Here is a 22,137-nt window from a genome sequence, read left to right as displayed (position 1 = left end):
TGTATCCATACTGTAAATACAGTATCTACGATGTCTACTGGTGCTCCCCTAGGTGGATATACAGCATACAACTGCTATAAACCTATAAGGTATTTGGTGTACCTAGTAGGTTGGATGGACAAATGAGTCCAGCGTTCGCATCGTCGTCGCAATTCATCTTCGATAACACAGTTGATTATTAGAGGTCTAAAATATCTACCTCTATCGCATAGCCAGGGTGAAGGTTCCGTAATTGAAGGCCCCGTGAAGGAAGTCGCACCAAAACCCATTTTATCTACCCCCTTAGTTCCCGTAACCTCTGACCACGCCCCGTTTTATTTTGATGTTCCCCTTTAAATATCCCTCCTAGCATAGCGACAGCGTGCCAGACGCCTAATATCCGTATTTCCTTAGCTAAGCCTTCAGCCTACCCGCATCTGCAAGATTACCAATAGCAGCCAGCATCAAGGAAATATTACTTATTTTCCCGCCCTAATCATACAGAAGCTCTCTGTACCCCGCAATTGACTGGTCGTCGTCTGGATTTCTCGATAACGCTACCGCGAATTCACCGAAGATCCAGACGTGCTGTGGAAGACTATGCGCCGAAGATTGCTATAACATCTAAGTTAGTAGCTGCCAAAATAACACTTGTCGGGAAGAAGTCAATTTCTGGGGTAGGTGCACAATCTTATGGCACATCAAAAGGAGCGAATAAGGAGTCTGCTTACTTTGGTACATGAAGTCCTCTGCTAGACCCTCATCTATTCCGTCAATAAGGTCATCGTAGTCATCGACGTAATCTAGATACTCTTCGAAGTCTGCCAGATCCTCATCGTCGCTCATGTCGAGTACTTCGTCCTCTGGGTCTCCGTAAGTCAGTACCAATCAATATATTGAGACAAATCTGTTATGCTCACCGTCGTCGTCGTAGTCATATGGGTCGTATGCGTCCTCCTCTGGCAGCATGTCAACCATGCATGCTAACACCTTTTCCATGTTAGGGCCAGTGTAGGAGAAGGCATTCTTATCGTTGAACAGCAATTCTCTGCGTGCGCGTCCTGCCCCCACGACTATCCGGTGGAAGTGTACTTCCTGAAGGCAACGAGCGCTTCGGGCTAGGGAAGCGATAGATTTGGGCCATTCTTCAAACTCGTCTTTGGATGGGTCAGGTAGATTGAGAGTCATGTCACGGAGGGTCAACTTGCGCAAAGTTGTGGAGAATCTCTTAAGGATGGCCGTGATATCGTTAAAACCAAGCTCCATCCAGCCGAGCTCCAACTCGCGGAGTTGTGCGAATACCGGAGGTTGAGCTGGCTCAAGTCCGAGGAACCTGCCGCAGCTCTCATTCAAGCATGGGGCTGTTAGCCACTCGAAAAATCCATCAAAATGTCGTAACTGCTCAAGGCGCAAATGCTTGATTTGAGTGCACTGTGAGAGAAATTTGCGTAGGTGATACGTGTCGAGCTTGTCCGATAGGGAGTCCATCCCTAGTGGATTAGATGCTAGGCTTCTGGTCCCAACTCGGATATTCATAGCTTCAAGACTTGACAGTACCGGTGAGACAACTTTACGCATGAAGCTGGGAATATTGAGCGCGTCATCGTCAAATTTGGTACTGCATATTTCGATCTCGAATCGTTTCGGCCTTGAACCGGATTTCCCTAATGCAAGTAGGACGTTTTGCACGCAGTTCGCGTACAGTCTTCGTGGGTTGGAATGACTAGAAATATCATCGAGTCTAACGTCGACCGAGGTCTCCCTTAGAATGTAAGACATTCCCTGCGTGATAGGTGTACGACCTGGGAAAAAAGTAGGCGCATGTTCGTTGACCTCGACCACCTGGAGGTTGAGGTTGCGGAATGCCTCGACGAGCATCTCCTGGTCGTGACTGGTCTCTAGAAGCACCATTTGATCGGAACATAGTTGGTTGAATTTGATTAGTCCGTTGTCTCTCTCATCCGTAGGGGGTCGTCTGACGCTGAAACCTCGTTTAGGGCTCAGAAGTCGTGTCGAGATGATCACGTGTTGAAGATAAGACGAAAAGCGAGACTTTGATATATCGACGAGGACCTGGAGGCTGAAGTCGGTGCGCATGAACCTGATCTTGCGGAAGTACTTTTGGGCAAATGTTCTGAATAGCGCCGTTTCAATACCTCGACAGGTCAAACGGACGGCGCAATAGCTGGGTGTGTCAAGGTATGATGTGATCTCGATGAGGACCTCTAAGGGCATGGTGATAAGATTCGCGGGAGGCATTGTCAAAGTTGTAAACGCCGATGCGTGTGGATGTGTAGTCTAACTTGATGAACATTGACCTGATATGTTAGATGTATGTAAAAGCGGAAGATCGATCGTTCGATTTGCGGTTTGAAAAATAAAGTGAGATAGGGAAACTGGAAACTGGAGCTAAGAAATGGATATTAATTGAAACGCGGGGGGGTAGCTACCACCTTAGCTAAGGCTGCTAGGCTGCTAGCATCTCAGCTAGCGCGGCTGCCCACAGCTGAATTTGCAGGAACGATTAACGCGTGAGCACGTGCCAAGACTTCCCGATCTCCGGGACTTGATAAGCTTGCAGCTGGCTGCCGCCTGACCCAGTTTGCCCCACGAGCACTTTTCTACTTTCTACCTACCTGTGTACATACTTTTTTTTATTTTTATACACTACGGACGGTCAACATCAAGGTGAAGAGAGGGTGAGGTGCTTACGGTAACTTATAATCCTTCGCGGCCACTCATGGAAAGCCACCTTCCCAAGTTGAACCACGATGCTCTCGACGACACGTAATGGAGTCCCATTCAGACATTTAATATCTTATTCGCAATACCAACTTAGACCGGCGCTGCGACTTACGTCTTCCTCTCCGCAGCGAATCCATCGTATGCGGACTTTCTCTGTGCAATCTGTCCTTCGATCGCATGAACCGCCAACACAAACAGAACCCCCACGTCGTTTTACTTACCATGCTGCTGCCTCCTTTTCTGCCAAGTACAAAAGTTTCGACCCGACAGCTCATGTCTTCCACTTCAACCCCTACAACCGAATCCAGACCCAAAAACGTCCCAAATCGAAGCGCCCGGCTAGCGGTCAGGATGCTTTCTTCATAAGCCGTGTAGGCGATACAAATGCGGTCGCATTCGGTATCGCCGACGGGGTCGGTGGCTGGGAGGACAGCGGAGTTGATCCAGCAGATTTCTCTCACAGTTTCTGCGATTACATGGCTTCGGCGGCATACGAACATAAGCCAGTCTCGAGCGAAATTCTGTTGACGGCCAAGTCGCTGATGCAAAGGGGATATGACGACGTATGCAAAGACAATTCTATACACGCAGGCGGCAGCACAGCTTCTATTGCTATCGCGAGCGAAGACGGCCAGCTTGAAGTAGCCAACTTGGGTGATTCAGGTTTCGTACACCTCCGTTTAAATGCGGTGCATAGCTATTCGGAACCGCAGACCCACGCATTCAACACGCCTTTTCAGTTGTCAATAGTACCAGCTAGCATGCTCGCACGCGCCGCCGCGTTCGGCGGAGCCCAGTTGTGTGACAATCCCAAAGACGCGGATGTCACACAACATACGCTTAAACATGGAGACATACTTGTCTTTGCGAGTGACGGAGTATGGGATAATTTATTCAACCAAGATATACTCCGGATCGCTAGCCGACTGATGGTTGGCATTGGCGCCTGGAAGGCGAGTGAGGGCGGCATACTGGTTGCGAATGACTTGAAGTCATATACCCAAGCGGAAGACTCAGTACAGCGGCCATTGACGCTTCAGAGCGCATTAGCAGTAGAAATCGCGGGGGCTGCCAAGATAGCCAGCACAAACCAACGACTCGACGGGCCGTTTGCCAAAGAAGTTCAAAAATATTACCCTCAGGAGAATTGGCACGGTGGCAAGGTGGACGATATATGTGTCATCGTCGTAGTCGTATCCGAGGATGGGAAGTCAGAAGCGATCAAGAGCAAGTTATGAGACTTAGGGCTAAGCCTTGACGAAAGATAGAGTTTGCATCATTAGGCGTTCAAAAAGGGGGATGAGTCAATATTTGCCTACCAGGTCCCGAGCATTTCGTATATACGATCAGGCAAGGAACGGCAAGGCAAGCTGGCAAGGCAAGATAAAGATAGTCTTGTTTCTTGTATATTCTTAGTTACGTACGTATCTATAACTCTTCTTTTTTAATCCCCGAGTTGGGGGGGAAGAATACGGCTCACGCTGGAAAACCACATTATACTCTACCTGCACTTCAGACTTGACCTTTGTTATCCTCTATATACTACCCCTTTTGATTGTCTGTTCTATTACTAAGGTACTTTCTACTAATCCAACTTCCAATATTTAGTAGTGGGTTTTTTTAAACTGGCCAATATCTTCACAAGTCAACCAATTAGAAGTCTTTAATTCTTAAAACGGGTCATTTATGGGCCCATAATTATCGAATCCCAGCCTCCCCCACATAGTACCTAGGTACCTATGCAAGCTCTATGTGGGGCTTTAATCCATCCACCCTTACAGGCCGCGCTGCAATTGCAAAACTTCAACAACTTCTCAATTCTTTCATATTTCTGATTCAAAGTCGCATCAATTCATACATAATTAATTGCGAAGTCGAAACGTGACAATGGATAACTCTGTAGGGCCCTCAGATGAGGGTTTCCTGCATGAATCACTCGAACCTCCTATAATTGATGGTCCATTATCTATCTCTGATCCAGGTCCTGATCCTGATCCCACGCATACCTTCGACATCGATATTGAAGCTCCTCCGCCATCAATGCCCACTGATTTACCTGGGGACGCGTCACCCGACACCGCCAATAGCGAATCTAGCAGCCTTAAACGCTCAAAACCGCATGATGAACCCGACGAAGGGTGGCAGACTGTAGATCGTCGATCCAAAAAACCAAAGAAAGAAAAGAAAGAGAAGAAGATTCCGAACCCGCAATCGACCAATTACCCTTCAATCACATTCAACTACAACGCAAAACTCCAATCCAAGATCGCGCTAGATTCTCTTCGCAATCTAATCCTCTACATATTCTCTGAAGGAACTGCGCCCCAATGGGTCGCAATCTCCCAACGGCCGCAATTCCGAAAGATTGTCGCAATTATGGTACCGGGACTGGAAGAAGCCATGTTTAAGCAGGATGTTGACTTCGCTACATATAATGATCAGCCTCTCGATCTTGACCAGAGGCCTCGGGTCATGACATCTCCTGATGATTACTACCCACGACTACTCAAGAAGGATGAACTCCCAAACATTTTGAAGGATTTTGCCGACATGTTTCCTCATCTCTGGCCAGTTAAGACCCCAGGGAATGAAAAGTTCGGCCATATCCGTTCACCATTAGGCACTATACTCACGGCGCCAATTGAGAAGACTAAAGAAGAGAAGGGCAAAGGCGTCCAGGCTGCGAAGGAGCCGAAGGGCTGGAAAGATCAGCGCACAAGAATAACAGAGTTCTTGACAATGCCGGAAGATTTCCAAACGAATGGGTATATTTTACATCCAGCTTGTATACCAGCAGAGCGGCGCAAAAACTATCAGGATCTGGATGGCTGGGTTCATACTAATGTAGAAGATTTTACAGATGGTGATATTCCAGAAGACGAGATCCAACAAGGAAGTATAACGGCAGGTCGAGAAATCCTTGCCCTCGATTGCGAGATGTGTGTTACTGGTCCAGACGAGTATTCTCTTACAAGAATCAGCCTAGTGAGTTGGGACGGAACTATAGTCTTAGATGAGCTCGTCAAACCAGATAAGCCGATCATCGACTACGTCACTCGTTTTTCTGGTATCACGGAGGAAATGCTGGCTCCCGTAACCACGACGCTGAAAGATATCCAGTCCAAGCTCCTTGAAATCCTCCATCCACGAACAATTCTTGTAGGACATTCATTAGATGCTGATCTAAAATCCTTACGGCTCACCCACCCCTTTATCGTCGACACCGCCATCCTCTTCCCTCACAACCGAGGACCTCCGCTAAAGAACAGTCTGAAATTTCTGTCGCAACGATTCCTCAAGCGCGAGATTCAAAAAGGGGTTGCGGGTCATGATTCGATCGAAGATGCTAAGGCATGTCTAGATCTAGTGAAGCAGAAATGCGAGAAGGGTAAATCTTGGGGTAACCATGAATCGCAAGGCGAGAATCTCTTCCGGCGATTAACTCGCGCTGGCAAGGCTTACCGCGCAAATGGTGGGGTCGAGGCCAAGGGAGGTGTCCAGGTTGGAAAGACGAGCGCTATGGTCGACTGGGGCGACCCGATGAAGGGCGCTGGCGCAGCATCAACATTCCCTATCGGGTGTCAATCAGACGAGGAGGTGGAAGAGGGTGTCATACGCGCTGTCAAGGGCGACCCCGTCGCTGAAGAGATACCATTCGGCGGCGTCGACTTTGTCTTCGCCCGATTTCGAGAATTAGAAGCGCGCCAAGGATGGTGGAATGCCAAGAGCGATATTCCTCCCCCTGACTTGTCCGATATGTCTCTTGAGACATGTGTTCAGAACCTCACTCAGCGCATCAAGCGCATATACGACATGTTGCCTCCTTGTACGGGTTTCATTGTGTTCAGTGGCTCCGGCGACCCACGAGAGATGGGCCGCCTACAAGCCATGCAGGCTCAGTTTAAAAAGGAATACACGGCGCCCGGCAGTAATTGGGATAGCTTAAGCGTCAAATGGACGGATAGGGAGGACCAAGCATTGAAGAAGGCGGTCGGAGTTGCACGGAATGGCATCGGGTTCATCGGCGTCAAGTAAATTGAATGTTGGAACGATGTATAAGTATCACCGTAATACTGGTCGGCATATGTGGGCTGTGGAAAGGGAAGCACTAGGAGGCGAGGCGCATGAGATACGAGTCACGAATGTGGTCTGGCATTGGGATTAAGCGATACCCCATTTTCATACTCTTGTAAGGGATACTTGGGACCCTAGGTATGTCCATATAGTGGTTCGGATCAACGAATTGGCATTTTTGGCTCATTTACACCTACGTCTTTTCGGTCTGCATGCACTTACGTTAACTTGATACGATCTCACGCGCTTGATACTTCTATTCTTGTGGATATTTGAAGCATGGAGACTAGGTGGTTCCCATATAGGCTGCTCGTTTATATGTACCTAGATAGGGGTGTGAGTCGGAAGAACTAGAAGTCTAGGATTCGCCCTGCGTAATAGAATCTCCATGGAACTTTTTGCATTGGTTTCAGATGGTGCTCGTTCTATGCGACTGGGACAGCCGAGATCAACATAACTTGAGTTCAGCAGCTTCAACTACATGATTTTTATTAGTATTATCAAAATACTGCATACCTAGGTATTCAATATATGGGAAAGCAAGAGAGTATGGAGTCTAGGTTTATAGGGGCCTACCTATAAGTTGCGGGTCCTTATCACTTATCAGTCCCAAAATTATCCACCCAACCCCGTATTTTATGCAGGTACCCGTCTTCCTCCCTGGCTATCAATTGATCTTGGATCCATCCCATCAACAACTTTCAAGTGGACATCTTCTCAGACATACATTCCGTTACTATGGAGAAAGTTGTCTGCAGCTGCGCTAGCTGTAACGAATACTTGGCCGAATTTTTTAACCGGTGGATTAAGATTGGCAAAAGTTATATCAGTCCTGTCATTGACACTGATGAAATCTTTCCCGGCGCGCCTACAGGCGCAGTACGACTCGGGGAAAAGGAGACACTGGTTGAGAATTGGTATGAGTATTGATTGAGTTAACTTTGTAGGATTTAGCTGACAAGTAATCAATGATAGCCATCTCCAAGACATAGCGTGCAGTTGTGATGCTATTGTTGGGCTTAGGTGTTTAGACACACCAGTCAATCATGTTCTACACGAGTAAGGATCTTTATATCTATCCTGTAACCTGGGCGCATTTAGCTAATTACTAATTACCGTAGTGGCCAATTGTTTCTACGGCTCTCTTCAATCAAGACTAGAGCCGTGAATGATCACAAACTTGTTGACATAAAGATTCAGAGAACGTTGAAGCTTAGGGAAGCTTCACATAGTGGATCCACGACTGCTAACACCCCTCCAGCCTCTGAGGACAGTGCCAATATGCCCATGGATCATGATGGCCCCTCAGAAATCCATGGCCATCTCCTCGATCACATCCAGGATCAACTAGACGCACAGAGAGAAGAAACCCAGAGATTGAATCGAGCTGGGTTTCAGATGGCCTCTTCTTTTGACAATGCTGTGCTCCGCATTGAAGGCGAAATCAAGAAGTTAAAAGATGGTATGGGTGACTTAAGAGATGAGCGAGAGACCAATTGTAATAAGATTGATGCTATTGATGACAACGTTGCGCAGCTCCGAATCATTGTCGATGATGTGAAGAATGCGTCGCAAAACAAATCGGCATACACTCGTCTTGATGAAGAGCTCGCCTCCGCAAAGCAGGCAATCGCAGACGTGCGCTTATCTCTGAACAACGAGCTTGATAAATCAACCAAAAGGCACCAACGAAAGCACGAGACATTAACTTCGGACCTCAATGCTGTCCGGCTCAATTTAGGGGCTATGCGGGATGAATTAGATGGAACTAAGAAGACCATCAATAAAAGGATATCAGCAGAAAATATTCATGGTACCGAAATAGCTTCGCTCAGAGCTGAACTGAAAGAGCTTAGAGAAGAGTTGGCCAAAGAACGATCACAGAAAACATTCCCGAGAGGGTCTATGTTCCCATCACGGGAGATCGACATACTTACAACTAATATCACCAAGATTGGTCAAAGAGCAAACCAGATTGAAACTCTTCAGATGGCATTTGAGCTTCTCAAGGAGCGAGTTCAAAGGATGGAGAAGGGCTCAACATCTAATGATCAAGATGCTTCAGAGACGGGGAACCAAAACAGGCATTCGATTGATTTACTACCTGAAGTATCTAGGCGGAAAAGGAAACATAGTCCCCGACCAGAGGAAACTACCGACTTACCCACGCCACAAACCACTTCGTCAAGTAAGAAGCCGACGCGACAGTTGAGGTCCAATTCCCCGTTGAGTAACCATGGTTCCTTGTGGTCTTCGCCGCGAGCTAAAGCCCAAACATCAGATGCTCAGACAGCTGATTCTCCACGGCTCACTAAATCAGGCGCAGTTGATAAAAGGTCTATGAGGAGACTCACTCGACTTGCGGCATCACAGAACACAGGCTCAAATGACTAAGATTCTATCTCTTGTCAACGAAGTTTTGTGAACTATTACTTATGCGCCGAATTCAGCATTTATTATCTCCAAGGCAAACCCGGCTGCTTCTTCGATCGGCTCGAGAACCGTGGTGTTGAAGAAACGTCTTTGTTCTGGGTCGTTCGGATTCTTGGTGAAAGTATCGACTAACGCGTTCTCGGTTTCTCGACCGGCTAGGGATTTAAGATCATCCAACATATCCAGTGCTTGGTAGCGTAGCTGCCACTCGTCGGATTTAGCCGCCGGGCAATGATAGATGACTCCTAGCAAGAGCATCTGACACATAGTAGGCTGATCTATCTTATTCGAAAACCGGGAAATCTTAGTTGCAAGTTCTCCACTGCTGCCTTCAGTCGAAGCAGAAAATGGACCCGAAGTCAATATTTTCGTCATCATGAACATGCGCTGCACCCTCGTTGCAAAGAACGGCGCGGGCGCTATGTACGGTTCGCTGTTCAAGGCACGGAAGCACTCGATGGCGAAAGCGTGGGCAAATTTGCCTTTTATCACGAAATAGAGGCCGGCATCACGTAGCACCCGGTTCAATGGCTCTATAGCATATAGTCCCGCATTTCGAAGCTGCGCGCACAGCTTCCAGCGTTGACGCAGTTGTTTGCGCATCGCCGTCGCATCCGGTATTTGCAACTCGGCCATACAAATCGGATATATCTCTTCGATATTTCGTTGCAGAGCTTTGCTCGAGTTTAGGAACTGCTTGACGGGAGGGTTCCGTAGCTTGTCGATATCGCGCATAATACTAAACGAGTTCAGTTCCAGATTCGGATACATCTGGCAGACTTGGTAGACGTCCAAATCCTCCTTACATCGAAGACACTCGCAATCAAAATAATAGTGCGTCTTCAAGTGATGCTGGCGTTGCGGGCGAGAACAGTCATGCTCTATCGTGAAACAGCCGTCAGCGGTATCTGTAGAAGATATGTCAATTCTAAACTTACCCGTATAAGAAATCGTGATTTCCTCGCCCTTCTTGATGTCTTGATACGCGTGCAAGATGGCCTTCCGTCCCGTAAATGACACGTACGCATTCGGGATACACGAGTGGTTGACCATCGCCAACGCGGGGTTGACGTACATGCCGCTCTGTCCGAAATCCGCATCTTTCCGGTTGAACGAGTTCACTTGTAGCTGGTCGTCGTTAGATCCACCGCCATAATATCAATGTAACTAGCAAATAGGGGCACATAAAATCATCGTAGGTCCACTCACCTTACACGTAACATCCATGCCCACAGCCACATTCTCCTCGTCGCGCGTCGACCGGCCGAGCCAGTCGAGCGCGGCGCGCACCTGCAGCATCATCTCGAGGACGCTCGTCCCCGGAGCGGTGCGGTCCTGCCCCTCGTGGCCCTCCATCTCGTACGCGGCCTCCAGCATCTCGGGCCGCAATAGTACTTGCATAAGCGTGCGCACGGGGGTCGGCGGCACGGCGGGGCACCCCTCCTTCGCGGCTTGGATGCGCGCCCGCTTGTACGCCTTGCACTCGCCGCGCCCGTGGACTAGGTCCCATGACGCGCGCTGGCAGGCCGTGCTGCAGTAGTACGTTATTCGGCATGCCGTGCAGGCGCGGACGCTGGCGACGGCGCCGCGGGGCACCACCGGAGCAGATGGGGAGGGGGAGGGGGAAGTGGTGATGGAAGAAGAGCCTGCGTTGGGGTCGAGGTTGAGGGTAGATGAGTAGCTGAGGCTGTTTAGCAGCGAGGCGGTGACTTTAAGGCAGTGGCTGCAGGTCTCGGATATGTGGTGGCTGTCCGGCACGGCGACGGTGGGGGTTGCGGAGGGCCCTTGGTCGCTGAATTCACCGATCGTGCTGCCGGCGCTGAAGGCGCGCGTGGCTATTACTGCGCGTCCGCGCCCCGGGGAGCGGCGGAGGCGCAGGTCTGGGGGGAGAGTGGGCATTTTGGGTTTGGGGGTGTGTGATGCGTGCTGCGTGTGATACCTGGTTGGTCAGATAGGATAGGATAGGACAGGATAGGATGCGATGGGATGGGGTGAGCAAACTAAGATGGTTTGATTCGTACGACTCTATCTAGCTTGAAGGTACAGGGACCTTATAGGCGGGTTAGAGAAGAGTGGTGTTTGTTATATTCTGTTTAAAGGTATGATACGCACCTATGCGGATTTATATCTTTTAACCACATGCAGCTGTACCTACTATCAGTGAAGATGAGAAGTGGCAGTGGCGTCCGGATGTTTCAGGCAAGTGCCCAGGTGCGTATCCGTTGCAGAATACTTCCCCGGACGCTAGGAATCTAGGATCCTGGGGTTTGAAACTGTGGGTCTATCTGAGAGTCGAACGACTGTGAGTTAAGTTCATGAGACTTAAAGGTTCAAGTACCTGGTAGTTCATATCGCTTACCTAATAGTAGACCGTCAAGATGAAAGAATACCTATTCTTAACTTGAATTCCTTCTCCTTTCAGAGCAATACTATAAGGTTTCTGTTTTATGGCGTGTACCAAACTCTATACTAGAAGGTGATCATACTTTCCGCATAGAGCGCCGTTCGCTGTATCTACCAATCACCTCCGCCGAAAGTCTCCAGCAAACGAAATCCAAGATCCTTATAAGGTAGGTACTTGTACTGTCTTATTCGACGTACCCCCGAGGGGGTACTGCGCTTTAACTAACGAAATGGGCAGAGAGTTGCAAAGTATCCGAAGATTATCCTATACTCTCTAGTTGAGTAAAATACAAGCTACCTTGTTGCATTATAGGGCTTATGATAGCTGCCTTACTTATAGATGAATATTGTATGTAATAGTAAGGGCTATCTACTTATACCTATATACATGGTTTTAATAGCAAACTCCACCCATCCGGAAGTACTTCGGGTATTTCGCAACTCTCTGCCCATTTCGTTAGTTAAAGCGCAGTACCCCCTCGGGGGTACGTCGAATAAGACAGTACAAGTAGGTATTTAAGGTACCTAGTATGTAATAAGTGACAGGGCGTACATTCAACCCCCACTCGGTCAGTGAGTCACTATCGCATCTGACAGACGCAGGTATAAGATTTTAGCTACGGATTTAGACGGATATCAACGGAAATATTGAGTGACGAGGCAGGCATCCGGCATGAGGCATAGTCATGAATCAAATATCAAAAAGCCACTCGATGTTTGTTCAAACAAGCCGGCCATCAATTCATTCCTTGTCCATACAGACTGGCAGATCAAGTTGGAGATCAAGTAGGTCTCCGTGCAAACGGTGGTTCATAGGGCTTCATTTTGCCAATCTAAGCATCTAGGCAATCATTACTGCATCAAGCAATCAGCCTGCTTCTGCTTTTCTCACCCGTCCAGGTCAGACCAATCAAAGGAAACATGACTCTAGAGCTACAGCCAGCCACCGAAGCGGACGCGCGCCGATCAGCAGAGATCGAAGGGGCGGCGTACGCTTCAAACGCGTTCAACGAGATCCTTTTCCCCGGACCGCACCCGCCAGACGCGCTTGACGGGCGTGCAAAGGGCCTAATTGCCGAGCTGCATAACGATGTTACAACACGCTGGTCTAAGGTCATCGATACCGACCTTCCGGAGGACGAGCAGATGATTGCCTTTGCTAAGTGGCATATCCAAGCCGAGCCGCTAAAGCCGAGTCCCCTTAGGGATTTCGGTCCTGGATCTAACGCTGAGGCGTGCGAGTTACTCTTCGGTGGCGCCAAGCAGCAGAGGCTTCGTTTCTGGGGGGATAAACCGCATGTCTGTAAGTGTTCTGTTAAAGCTGTATTGCTCATGAAAATAAGACAGGTGTGAAGGAGAATGTTATACGACGATGTCCAATACCTACCTAGTCATACGACACTTACTGATAGTGAGTAAAGATTTATCACTCCTCTATACCGATCCCAAATACCAAGGTCGTGGCGCGGGAGGCATGCTAGTTCGACATGTTGTAGATGAGGCCCGTAAGCTTGGTATGATCGCCTGTCTCCAGTCTTCACCGGCAGGCCATGAGCTGTACAAGAAATGCGGCTTCCATGATATCGACTGCTTGTTTACCGACCTAAGTAAATGGGGAGCAACGGAGACGCATCGGATTTGGACAATGATGTGTGATCCTTCTCAGATTCCTTAGAGGGGTCTTTTCTATATATAATATAAGAGATCAGACGTTACCTTGAGCTTCATGAGTTGAGTTGTACAAGGACAACGTATTGGTACATCCTTCATCCTTCTTTCCGAGCGGAACTTGGGAATGGTACGAATACATCATCTCACTCAGATTTTACTCGTGGATCTCATCTCGTCTTGGTGCTTCAGATATAACAAATATACCTAAAGAAACACAATAGTTTTCCGAATACAAGAATATATCGACTAATAAGATTTCCATTTCCATTATCATTAATTACACAGAAAGTCAAAGCCCCTAGTTACGCTCCCACTATTAACCCCACTAAGCCACAGCCCACCTTGCGTCATTAAAGGCGGGTTCCGTCTTTCTAAGCTTGCCCTACCAGGGTACCTAACTGCCTAGCAAACCGCTAAAAAGCAACCTTCACTCCCGTATTTAACCCTAGCAGCCCTACCTAATTCGGACTGCTCGGACAGATACCTAACGATGCTATCATCCTTCTGGAAACCCTCACCAACCGCAAAAATGCCCGGCGGCCCCCCGACAAACGATACGACGGACCCCCCGGCGCCCCTCGTCAGCTCCTGGCGGGCGCGCGTCGACGCCGGCGAGCCCGTCGCCGTCGTCCGCGTGCGCAACCTGCAGGCCTCGATCCCCGTCGGCCGCGACGCTTGGGGCAGGCCCGGCGTCCTGCAGCCCGTGCTGCTGTCTTCGGAAGTCTCCTTCGCGAGGCCGTTCTCAGGTAATGCCGCCGCCTCCACTTCGGGCGACACGGATGAGCTCGACGCCGGGACCGTGCACTACGGTAGTCTGAGCAAGACGCTGCTCTCGAGCCTCGAGCTGTGGGGGCAGGCTAACATGCCTAAGACCGCGGGGGGCACGGCGACAGCGACGACGGTGCCGGCGACCGGGTTCGCGGCCGAGGTCGAGGCGCCGCGGACGAGCGATGTGCTGGAGCTGCTGTGGGTAAGGATGACGGGGCGCGTGGTCGACGGCAGCCGCGTGGCGCTGCCGCTGGACCAGCTGCCGTTCCTCGACGCGGCGAAGCTGCGCTCGCTGGTGCTTACGATCGGGTTGCCGAAGGCGTCGCTGCTCGGGGCTGGGGTTAGTCTTACTACGACGGCGAGCTTTAGGGAGGAGTTTGGGGATAAGGGGGAGGGTAAGGGTGAGGGTGAGGGGGAGAAGGGGGGTGGGGAGGAGAAGGAAATGGTGAATAGTAAGAATCCTTTAAGGTCGTACTCGCGGTGTCTACGGATTCGCGGCTTGCATGTGCCGACGCTGATTGGGGTTAACTCGAACGAGCGCGAGGCGAGGCAGATGGTTGTTGCGGATGTGGAGATTGATAGGTTTGATGCTGTGGAGGATGTGCATAGTGATCTTGAGAAGATTATAGTTGAGGTGAGTGCTCGAATTTTGACTGATGATTAGCTGTTGAAAGAGGTTGAAGTTACTGACATTATCGTATAGACGATAGAGGCTTCATCGTTCAAGACGCTCGAGGCCCTCGCATCCCATGTGGCGAATAGGATACTGTCGGATTTCAGAATCGGCGATAGCCCGGCGCCTATGAAGGAGCGGGGCTGGAAGGTCAGGGTCTGCCTCGAGAAGCCGATCGCTGTCCCTTTTGCGGAGTGTCCTTCTGTTGAAGTGATTATGGAATAATGCCGCCTTTCGATGAGATGACAGTATTTATGATACATGAATAGATATTGTTTTGGATGACGGGTAGGGATCACATAGAGTAAGTTCTGCGATATCATTCATTACTAACCTTATTCTAACTTCGTAGGAAGTTGTTCAACACATATACTCTCTCAATTATGAGATAGAAAACTTTAGATGCTACCTAAGTTTACACGCGTCCTCTCATACGATGACTCGCGGCTACTCTCCCGTGTCTTTAAACGGAAGGCAACTACAAGAAATACAATCTGCATCCTAGTGAATTGCAACCTTTAGGATGAGAAGCACTGTAGAGTAGCTAATTAACATATACATAGGTAACTACCTAGCTAGGTAAGTATTAGAATGATATATCATAATTCAAAGAAATAGCAGTATATACGATTCGAGGTGTTCGTGTGATATGATGATCTGAAGTGACTATTACAGGTTACTTTTACGATGGTAAGGGGTTGGCACCATCTGGAGTACAGACCACCAGCTACCTATATTCTAGTTTAGTGAAGGTGGTTACAACATTGACTATGAGGTTAGGCACATCCACCCTTGGTAGCAAGAGAACCAGACAATATCCAAGATTTAGACGTGCTATAGGTAAAGAACGGGGGACTACGGGAAGACGAGCGGGCTTGGATCGCCGACTCTGGAGATGCACTAGGAGGTGACGTACATTACCGACGAGCCTACGAGTTTGCTCTTTGGCCGGAATGACGTGGAGGCTCTAATTGAAACGGGGATCATCAATAGCCCAGTAATAGCAAACAGAAACTTTTGTATATTACTTAGACGTTTAAGTACCTTGTATTGTGCATGCTTTCATATTTGCCATGCCCTGACGTTCTGTTAATATGTCAAATGGAGACCAATGGGCGTTTATCATACATAGACGCGTCTGTGGACGTTCTATCAAAATGACAAGTCAAATCTTGCGACAAGATGGAATGTCGCCATTAGTGATCTCATCGACGAATTTAGGATCCGGATCGAAGAGCATGACGTGGAAATGCTCTACGGCCTGGACGGATTTCAATGACCTCCAGTTCTTGAACCAGATGTACTACAGTGGAGTCTTAGTGTAGTCGACTAAGGAAATGAGGCTGTAATGTCACTTACCCGATCTCTCGCCACTCTAGACCCAAATGTTTTCTGCACGTACCCATCAATAGCGGCCCTCGCCTCATCCGTAAGGTCGGTTGTGACGGGGTCCTCAGCCAGGTCGAACTTGGTCCAGACCACGAGATGCACTATCCTCTCATCGATACCATACGGCCAATCATTCCATAGGATCTTCACATCATCGTCAAACTCAAACGGCTTACCCCTCGGCGTCACAGGAGCCTCCCAGTGCAGCCGGTGACCTAAGACGAAATTCATGACGCTTCCATAATCTCGCTTCAGGCTCCAGGTGTACTCAAGGTATCGCCTCAAGTCGGATGGGACCCGACGAAACGCATCTAACCGGTTCTCCGCCACGATTTTCTGAACCTCGGGCCACGTGGATCTGCGGTAGAGAGAGTCGGGCGTGCCGATGATGCCGATATCCTTGGGACTGAGGGTGCTGAGGAATTCTGGACATTCTTCCGTACGCTCATTTTCTGGGACGTTGACATGCCAGTAGGGCAAGTCACTCATGCTTCCCATCTTTTTGTTTGTATGTGAAGTACCGGTAGAGAGAATCTGGCCGATTACCTAATGCGGCTCCAACTTATTAGTGCTGGGTACCAGCTGGTTGCTAACGAGAATTTGTGGCAGCGAGCCGGTGAAGCTGAAGCCAATCGATAAGTCAAGTAACTAATTTGAGCGACTCAGGAACGATATGGGCTTCAAAAGGTTCGGGCCGAGGAATTATTGTCAATATTGGTGCTAATATTAATGAACTACATATATAAAGTTGAGGCCTAGAGCTTTCCGAAGATAAGAGAGTCGATATTCGACGAAGTCTAGAGCTTGGTGGATGCTTCAATAGAGAGAAATTCAGGGGTAGTTGGCTGGCTGGCTGGCTGGCTGGCTGACAGGCGGTCAAGCCGCACTTGGTGGATGCCGTTCGTGCTCGTAAGCGCCACAGACGCTACAGACGCCATCGCGGCATTATCCGAACTTTGGAATCTTGGAAACTTCTCGGGAAGGCATGAGAGTGAGAAAAATATCTTGGTACAAGAACTCGTATTGTTAAATTTAAGTCTCGTGTTTTATGTCCATATTCTGGTTTGTTGGTGCAACGAAGACCTACTTGGGCTTTCTTACGTGCACCTAGGTTAGGGGATGTACATACATAAGTACCAAGTAGCGAATGTACATTTGAAGCGTGGCTTTGTTCCAAGACTCGGGATTTTCGATCCGAAGCTTCGGCCGGCTATTGAAGTCAGCTAGATGCGGCTCTTATCTTAGCCATGAACGTGCTCATCTCAGCCAAGATGAAGGTTATATAAGAAGTCAGCACAAGAGTTCTAAGATTGACGTCAATAAGCACTGCTTATACATGATTGACTGGCTTGTACTGCTACCCCCACGTGGAAATTTCACGTCTATCTATTTGCTACAAAATAACGTGGCTGATTTCGTCATTATAACCCACGAATCTAATCATTATAAACCGCAATTTTCTATCTACCGCAAAAAACAAGTTTCCACATTTTATCGGTATATGGTTTGGCAGGAGTTCTTGTCGACACCCTTTTCCAGCAGTAGTTCGAAATTCTTCACGGCTTCGATAATCAAAGTTACTCACCTACCTAGTTAAATATAGAAACCTCAACTAATATGAGAGTTTCATTAATCACACATCAAGTGGGTTGCACCGGAACCCAACTCTCATCTAGTTCCCGCTAGATTAGAATTAGAACGATGTATTGGATGAGCCAATTGTTCGCGGTGGAGAGAGAAAACTGCACTAGCTATTGTGAGATCAAATACCTATGGCGAATATGCGACTTTGCCCAACGGATACTCCTGGAACTCGGGCGTCGTCTACTCGAAACGGCAGATATCTCGATGAGGGCACTTGCATGGAAGTGTCTGGATTGCATAGAAAGTGGCCAAGTAAAAATATCGTGGTAGCTTGTGCTTGATGTCAACATTGCGCCGAAAGTGGTTGGAAATACTACCCACCCACTTGAAGTCCGGTCAGGCTAGATTTCACAACGGATACAAGCCTAAACCGTTGTTCCACACACCACGGGTACCAAACATAATGTGATAGGTCTCTTTGAAACGTAGCGGCTTTTCAGCCTTGAAGCGCTTGAATCGCCCAGGTAAAAGGCCTTGAAATACATCGCTAGTCCAAGTTCGAGATAGGTATCCGATATCGTGGGCCAGGATGTCGCATCAATATGGTGGAGGGGCTTTAACCGCTTGGCTCAAAAAGGCCTAGCCGATGCCAACAAAGGCCATAAAGGTACTAGCCTATCCTTGTTTTAAGGGGTATATCGAGAAAAATGATCCGTTTATGAGTAGAATTCCGCGGTCAAGATCAGGTACAAGAAGAATACTTATACACCGCAAATCGAAAAAATACCTCCGCTTGATCGAGAAATGGGGCGGCCGATAATTTCCTGGAGCAACCATCAACTCTCAACTTTCCAGGGGTTCTAGGATGGTCAGAACGGTTAGGACGAAACTAAATAAAAGGGTAGATGATGCTCGCTCTTGATATTTGCTTAGTCCTTCCTTTTCTCCCCGTGAACTCCTAATTCGGCCAGATTGGGTGTAAGACTATCCCCAGGTACGTTCATGATCTTCTCTTACTCTAATTTGACCTGTTATGCATCGCATGTTTTTTGCTTGTTCCCCGCCCTGGTCTTTGCATGTGATTGAACGCTGCACGAAAAAAAGAGGAACATTAAAATGGCAACATTGAAGATGGCAAAAAAAAAAAAAAAGGAGAGTATACAGAAAGTTCGTGTGGCGTCTGAGCCATGCATGTGGCTAAATATTGTTATATTGGATTATAACGTTAGCATTTGTGTGCCTTCCATCGGCTTGAAGGTTATACAATATTGGTGCTAGCAAGTGCAGCCGTCTTGTCATTAGTTTCGCAAATGAAACTGATGAGGTAAATGGAGATGAAGGAAGTTTGTTTCATTGGCCGGGGAAGGCTGCACAAACTCGAAGGCAAAATGCAGCTGGCAAGCACAAGCAGGGAAGAGACTTGCTCTAAATTAGACTGCATTACGTCAATGGTGCATTCCACTATAGAAAGTGAACTAACGAGCTAACATTTCCACCCCCCCTTTTTTTAGGTACCTATAGAAAATTACCGTAGCTGCCAAAGCTCCGACGCCAACCAAATTTACCCCGCCATTCAACCCAAGAGTAACGAAGTCCAAAAGCCAAAGGCTTGAAAGTTTAGAAGGAACAATCGTCATCCCAACCTTTACCTTCGAAACTACAAAATTAAATCTTCACCTCCTTTTCTTCCTTATAAACCTCACCTTGACGGCATTGATTCAATCCTGGGAACGCTCGTCTTCTTCCGATTTGGCACTCTAACATCTTCCTGAGTGACTACTCTATACCTGTTTCCGACTCACACTTCGCACACGATGGCTCAAGCAATTAAGAGCGCGTTGCCTTCCCATCTGAAGCCCGGTGGGAGGGACGCGGATGCTGAGTTCGCTGGAAGACACCATGGCAAAACTCGATCACACATGGTACGTATAACTCCATGCTCTGCTACAGCTTTTCTATCATCTACACGCATTTGAGGTGAATGGAAAGCCACTTGGATACTCGGCCGTCAGAAAACAATGGAGTTACAGACTATCTACAGCTTTGTTTCTTTGTTCTTTCGCCTATCTCGATGGCGAAGTAACCCAAACACCTCACGTGTATCTGCCTCAGAGCTTCGCATCTTACGATTACACACCTCAGATAAAGTTTCTCCATCTATCGCTTCCTGAAGTTTGAATCCTCCAAACGTCAGGCAAAGCATGTACTACTTACCATGACTGTGGAACACCCAATACCTTGAATCACTTCCCCATATCCCTATCATCCTTCACTAGATCCAGATTCTATAAAAGCATAAGAAACTCTACATCGTCTCATAAATATTCGCATATTTAATCTATTTAATGTTTTCCCTAATTCATCCCTTCACCCTCCACTCCCCTTTACCTTCTAAATCTATATCACTTTCGAGGTGATCGAACAAATACAATGTCTATTACAGTAACTAACGGTAACAAGGCCTTTGAGAATGCCTCGACCAACGTCGCTGCGGCGCAAATGCGCAACTCCCTAACTGAGCTCGCGGAGACTGTCAAGGACCCGGAGCAGAAGAAGCTGTTCGAAACTGAAATGGACAACTTCTTCGCCCTCTTCCGCCGATACCTCAACGACAAAGCTAAGGGTAACGCTGTGTACGTATAACCCTTACCCTAGTTACACTTGGGGTACAAGAAACTGGAGGCTAATATTGGGTTGGTAGTGACTGGGACCGTATCGCTCCTCCCGCGCAGGGCCAGGTCGTCGACTACGAAGACCTAGCCAACTCCGAGTCCGTTGGGTTCCTCAACAAGCTCGCTGTTCTGAAATTGAACGGTGGTTTGGGTACGTCTATGGGTTGTGTTGGTCCTAAGTCTGTTATCGAAGTCCGCGATGGCATGTCTTTCCTTGATATGTCCGTACGACAAGTCGAATACTTGAACCGAACGTACAACACTAACGTCCCCTTCATCCTGATGAACTCTTTCAACACCCACGATGACACTGCCGCCATCATTAAGAAGTATGAGGGACACAACGTCGACATCCTGACCTTCAACCAATCGAGATTCCCCAGGATCTACAAGGACTCGCTATTGCCTGTCCCCAAGAGCGTCGACTCGTCGATCAATGAGTGGTATCCTCCCGGACACGGTGATGTCTTCGAGTCTCTATACAACTCTGGCCTCCTCGATAAGCTCATCGAGCGGGGTATCGAGATTATCTTCCTGTCAAACGTCGACAACCTAGGCGCCGTGGTGGACCTACGCATCCTACAACATATGGTTGAGACGAATTCCGAGTACATTATGGAGTTGACCAACAAGACCAAGGCTGACGTCAAGGGTGGTACCATCATCGACTACGAGGGCTCTGTCCGCCTACTAGAAATTGCTCAGGTTCCCAAGGAACATACCAACGAGTTCAAGTCGATTAAGAAGTTCAAGTACTTCAATACCAACAACATCTGGATGAACACCAAGGCCATCAAGCGCGTTGTTGAGAACAACGAGCTCGAGATGGAGATTATCCCGAACGGCAAGACTATTGCTGGCGACAAGAAGGGCGAGTCAGACATTTCTATTCTGCAGCTTGAGACTGCAGTCGGTGCTGCTATTCGCCATTTCAAGAATGCCCACGGTGTTAACGTCCCACGTCGCCGATTCTTGCCGGTCAAGACCTGCTCAGATTTGATGTTGGTCAAGTCCGACCTGTACACTGTCAAGCACGGTCAATTACAACTGAACCCGAGCCGATTTGGCGGCGCGCCGCTTATCAAGCTTGGCAGCGACTTCAAGAAGGTATCAGACTTCCAGAAGCGCATCCCGTCGATCCCCAAGATCATCGAACTTGACCACCTAACGATCACTGGTAATGTCAATTTGCATCGTGGAGTGGAACTCAAGGGAACTGTCATCATCGTCGCGACAGAAGGCTCGACGATCGACATCCCCCCCGGATCGATTTTGGAGAACGTGGTAGTTGAGGGTAGCTTGCGTCTGTTGGAGCATTAATCTGTGGTATTTCCACCATTGTCATTTTTGTAGTACTCCCGTACTTTCCGTTGAGCGTTTGTTCCGACCCAACTCTTTGTCCGCAAACCTCCACCCTTTTCCCTATTTCTCGATAGGGATTGGGGATTTTATAGAGATAGCTAGCCGTAGTAAAGGTATCCTGGGACGGATGTGGGAGATAATGACTGATGTTATGCACTTGGGCGTGTTGGACCAAAAAGCGCCAGGAAGATAATGCGATGCAATAAAAAAGTACACATGTGGTATAATTCTGCCGAGTCTTTGCCTGTCGTGTGATTTAATTTATGTGTGTTGTTGTGTTGTGACTGGTGGATACTTACGCATTGTTGCCGGCTTACCTGGCTTTAGCTACGTGTGATTTTCGCATTCTACGATTGCTTCATCTCACTTCACAAGGATAGGCCC

At 48.3% G+C, this 22,137-nt stretch overlaps 9 protein-coding genes across 9 annotated transcripts; 6 read left to right on the top strand and 3 right to left on the bottom strand.

Moving 5' to 3' along the window:
- Positions 1–2: 2 nt before the first annotated feature.
- Positions 3–2,377, bottom strand: F4807DRAFT_410018 (uncharacterized protein). Its single transcript, XM_047996578.1, has 3 exons — positions 900–2,377; positions 711–842; positions 3–594 (listed from the first exon to the last, which is right to left on the bottom strand). Exons 1-3 carry the CDS (start codon positions 2,236–2,238, stop codon positions 578–580), a joined length of 1,488 nt encoding a protein of 495 aa, XP_047858500.1. The 5' UTR covers positions 2,239–2,377; the 3' UTR covers positions 3–577.
- On the top strand, positions 2,378–4,319 carry F4807DRAFT_410015 (protein serine/threonine phosphatase 2C). The gene has a single exon (XM_047996577.1). The coding sequence runs from the start codon at positions 2,751–2,753 to the stop codon at positions 3,960–3,962; it is 1,212 nt and encodes a 403-aa protein (XP_047858499.1). The 5' UTR covers positions 2,378–2,750; the 3' UTR covers positions 3,963–4,319.
- Positions 4,320–4,381: 62 nt separating this feature from the next.
- F4807DRAFT_207772 (exonuclease) lies at positions 4,382–6,941 on the top strand. Its single transcript, XM_047993889.1, has one exon. It carries the CDS (start codon positions 4,612–4,614, stop codon positions 6,757–6,759), a length of 2,148 nt encoding a protein of 715 aa, XP_047858498.1. The 5' UTR covers positions 4,382–4,611; the 3' UTR covers positions 6,760–6,941.
- A 551-nt stretch (positions 6,942–7,492) lies between these two features.
- F4807DRAFT_207625 (uncharacterized protein) lies at positions 7,493–9,212 on the top strand. Its single transcript, XM_047993888.1, has 3 exons — positions 7,493–7,715; positions 7,774–7,857; positions 7,920–9,212. The coding sequence occupies exons 1-3, from the start codon at positions 7,537–7,539 to the stop codon at positions 9,190–9,192; spliced, it is 1,536 nt and encodes a 511-aa protein (XP_047858497.1). The 5' UTR covers positions 7,493–7,536; the 3' UTR covers positions 9,193–9,212.
- F4807DRAFT_207617 (uncharacterized protein) lies at positions 9,167–11,788 on the bottom strand. Its single transcript, XM_047993887.1, has 4 exons — positions 11,591–11,788; positions 10,441–11,516; positions 10,170–10,359; positions 9,167–10,112 (listed from the first exon to the last, which is right to left on the bottom strand). The coding sequence occupies exons 2-4, from the start codon at positions 11,128–11,130 to the stop codon at positions 9,232–9,234; spliced, it is 1,761 nt and encodes a 586-aa protein (XP_047858496.1). The 5' UTR covers positions 11,131–11,516; positions 11,591–11,788; the 3' UTR covers positions 9,167–9,231.
- Positions 11,789–12,202: 414 nt separating this feature from the next.
- On the top strand, positions 12,203–13,555 carry F4807DRAFT_410009 (acyl-CoA N-acyltransferase). Its single transcript, XM_047996576.1, has 2 exons — positions 12,203–12,937; positions 13,056–13,555. The coding sequence occupies exons 1-2, from the start codon at positions 12,556–12,558 to the stop codon at positions 13,307–13,309; spliced, it is 636 nt and encodes a 211-aa protein (XP_047858495.1). The 5' UTR covers positions 12,203–12,555; the 3' UTR covers positions 13,310–13,555.
- A 279-nt stretch (positions 13,556–13,834) lies between these two features.
- Positions 13,835–14,971, top strand: F4807DRAFT_456518 (Dihydroneopterin aldolase-domain-containing protein; the record flags this gene model as incomplete). Its single annotated transcript, XM_048000888.1, has 2 exons — positions 13,835–14,707; positions 14,777–14,971. 2 exons carry the CDS (start codon positions 13,835–13,837, stop codon positions 14,969–14,971), a joined length of 1,068 nt encoding a protein of 355 aa, XP_047858494.1.
- A 353-nt stretch (positions 14,972–15,324) lies between these two features.
- On the bottom strand, positions 15,325–16,989 carry F4807DRAFT_207360 (uncharacterized protein). The gene is made up of 2 exons (XM_047993885.1): positions 16,106–16,989; positions 15,325–16,049 (listed from the first exon to the last, which is right to left on the bottom strand). The coding sequence occupies exons 1-2, from the start codon at positions 16,631–16,633 to the stop codon at positions 15,912–15,914; spliced, it is 666 nt and encodes a 221-aa protein (XP_047858493.1). The 5' UTR covers positions 16,634–16,989; the 3' UTR covers positions 15,325–15,911.
- A 2,874-nt stretch (positions 16,990–19,863) lies between these two features.
- F4807DRAFT_207407 (UTP-glucose-1-phosphate uridylyltransferase) lies at positions 19,864–22,133 on the top strand. Its single transcript, XM_047993886.1, has 4 exons — positions 19,864–20,352; positions 20,421–21,228; positions 21,367–21,789; positions 21,846–22,133. Exons 1-3 carry the CDS (start codon positions 20,150–20,152, stop codon positions 21,709–21,711), a joined length of 1,356 nt encoding a protein of 451 aa, XP_047858492.1. The 5' UTR covers positions 19,864–20,149; the 3' UTR covers positions 21,712–21,789; positions 21,846–22,133.
- Positions 22,134–22,137: the final 4 nt, after the last annotated feature.

The sequence above is a fragment of the Annulohypoxylon truncatum genome (assembly GCF_022578515.1).
Source record: "Annulohypoxylon truncatum strain CBS 140777 unplaced genomic scaffold F4807scaffold_3, whole genome shotgun sequence".
In the NCBI taxonomy this organism is placed as follows: domain Eukaryota; kingdom Fungi; phylum Ascomycota; class Sordariomycetes; order Xylariales; family Hypoxylaceae; genus Annulohypoxylon; species Annulohypoxylon truncatum.
Note: the sequence above shows the minus strand (reverse complement) of the source record. Positions and strands in the feature narration are given on the sequence as shown.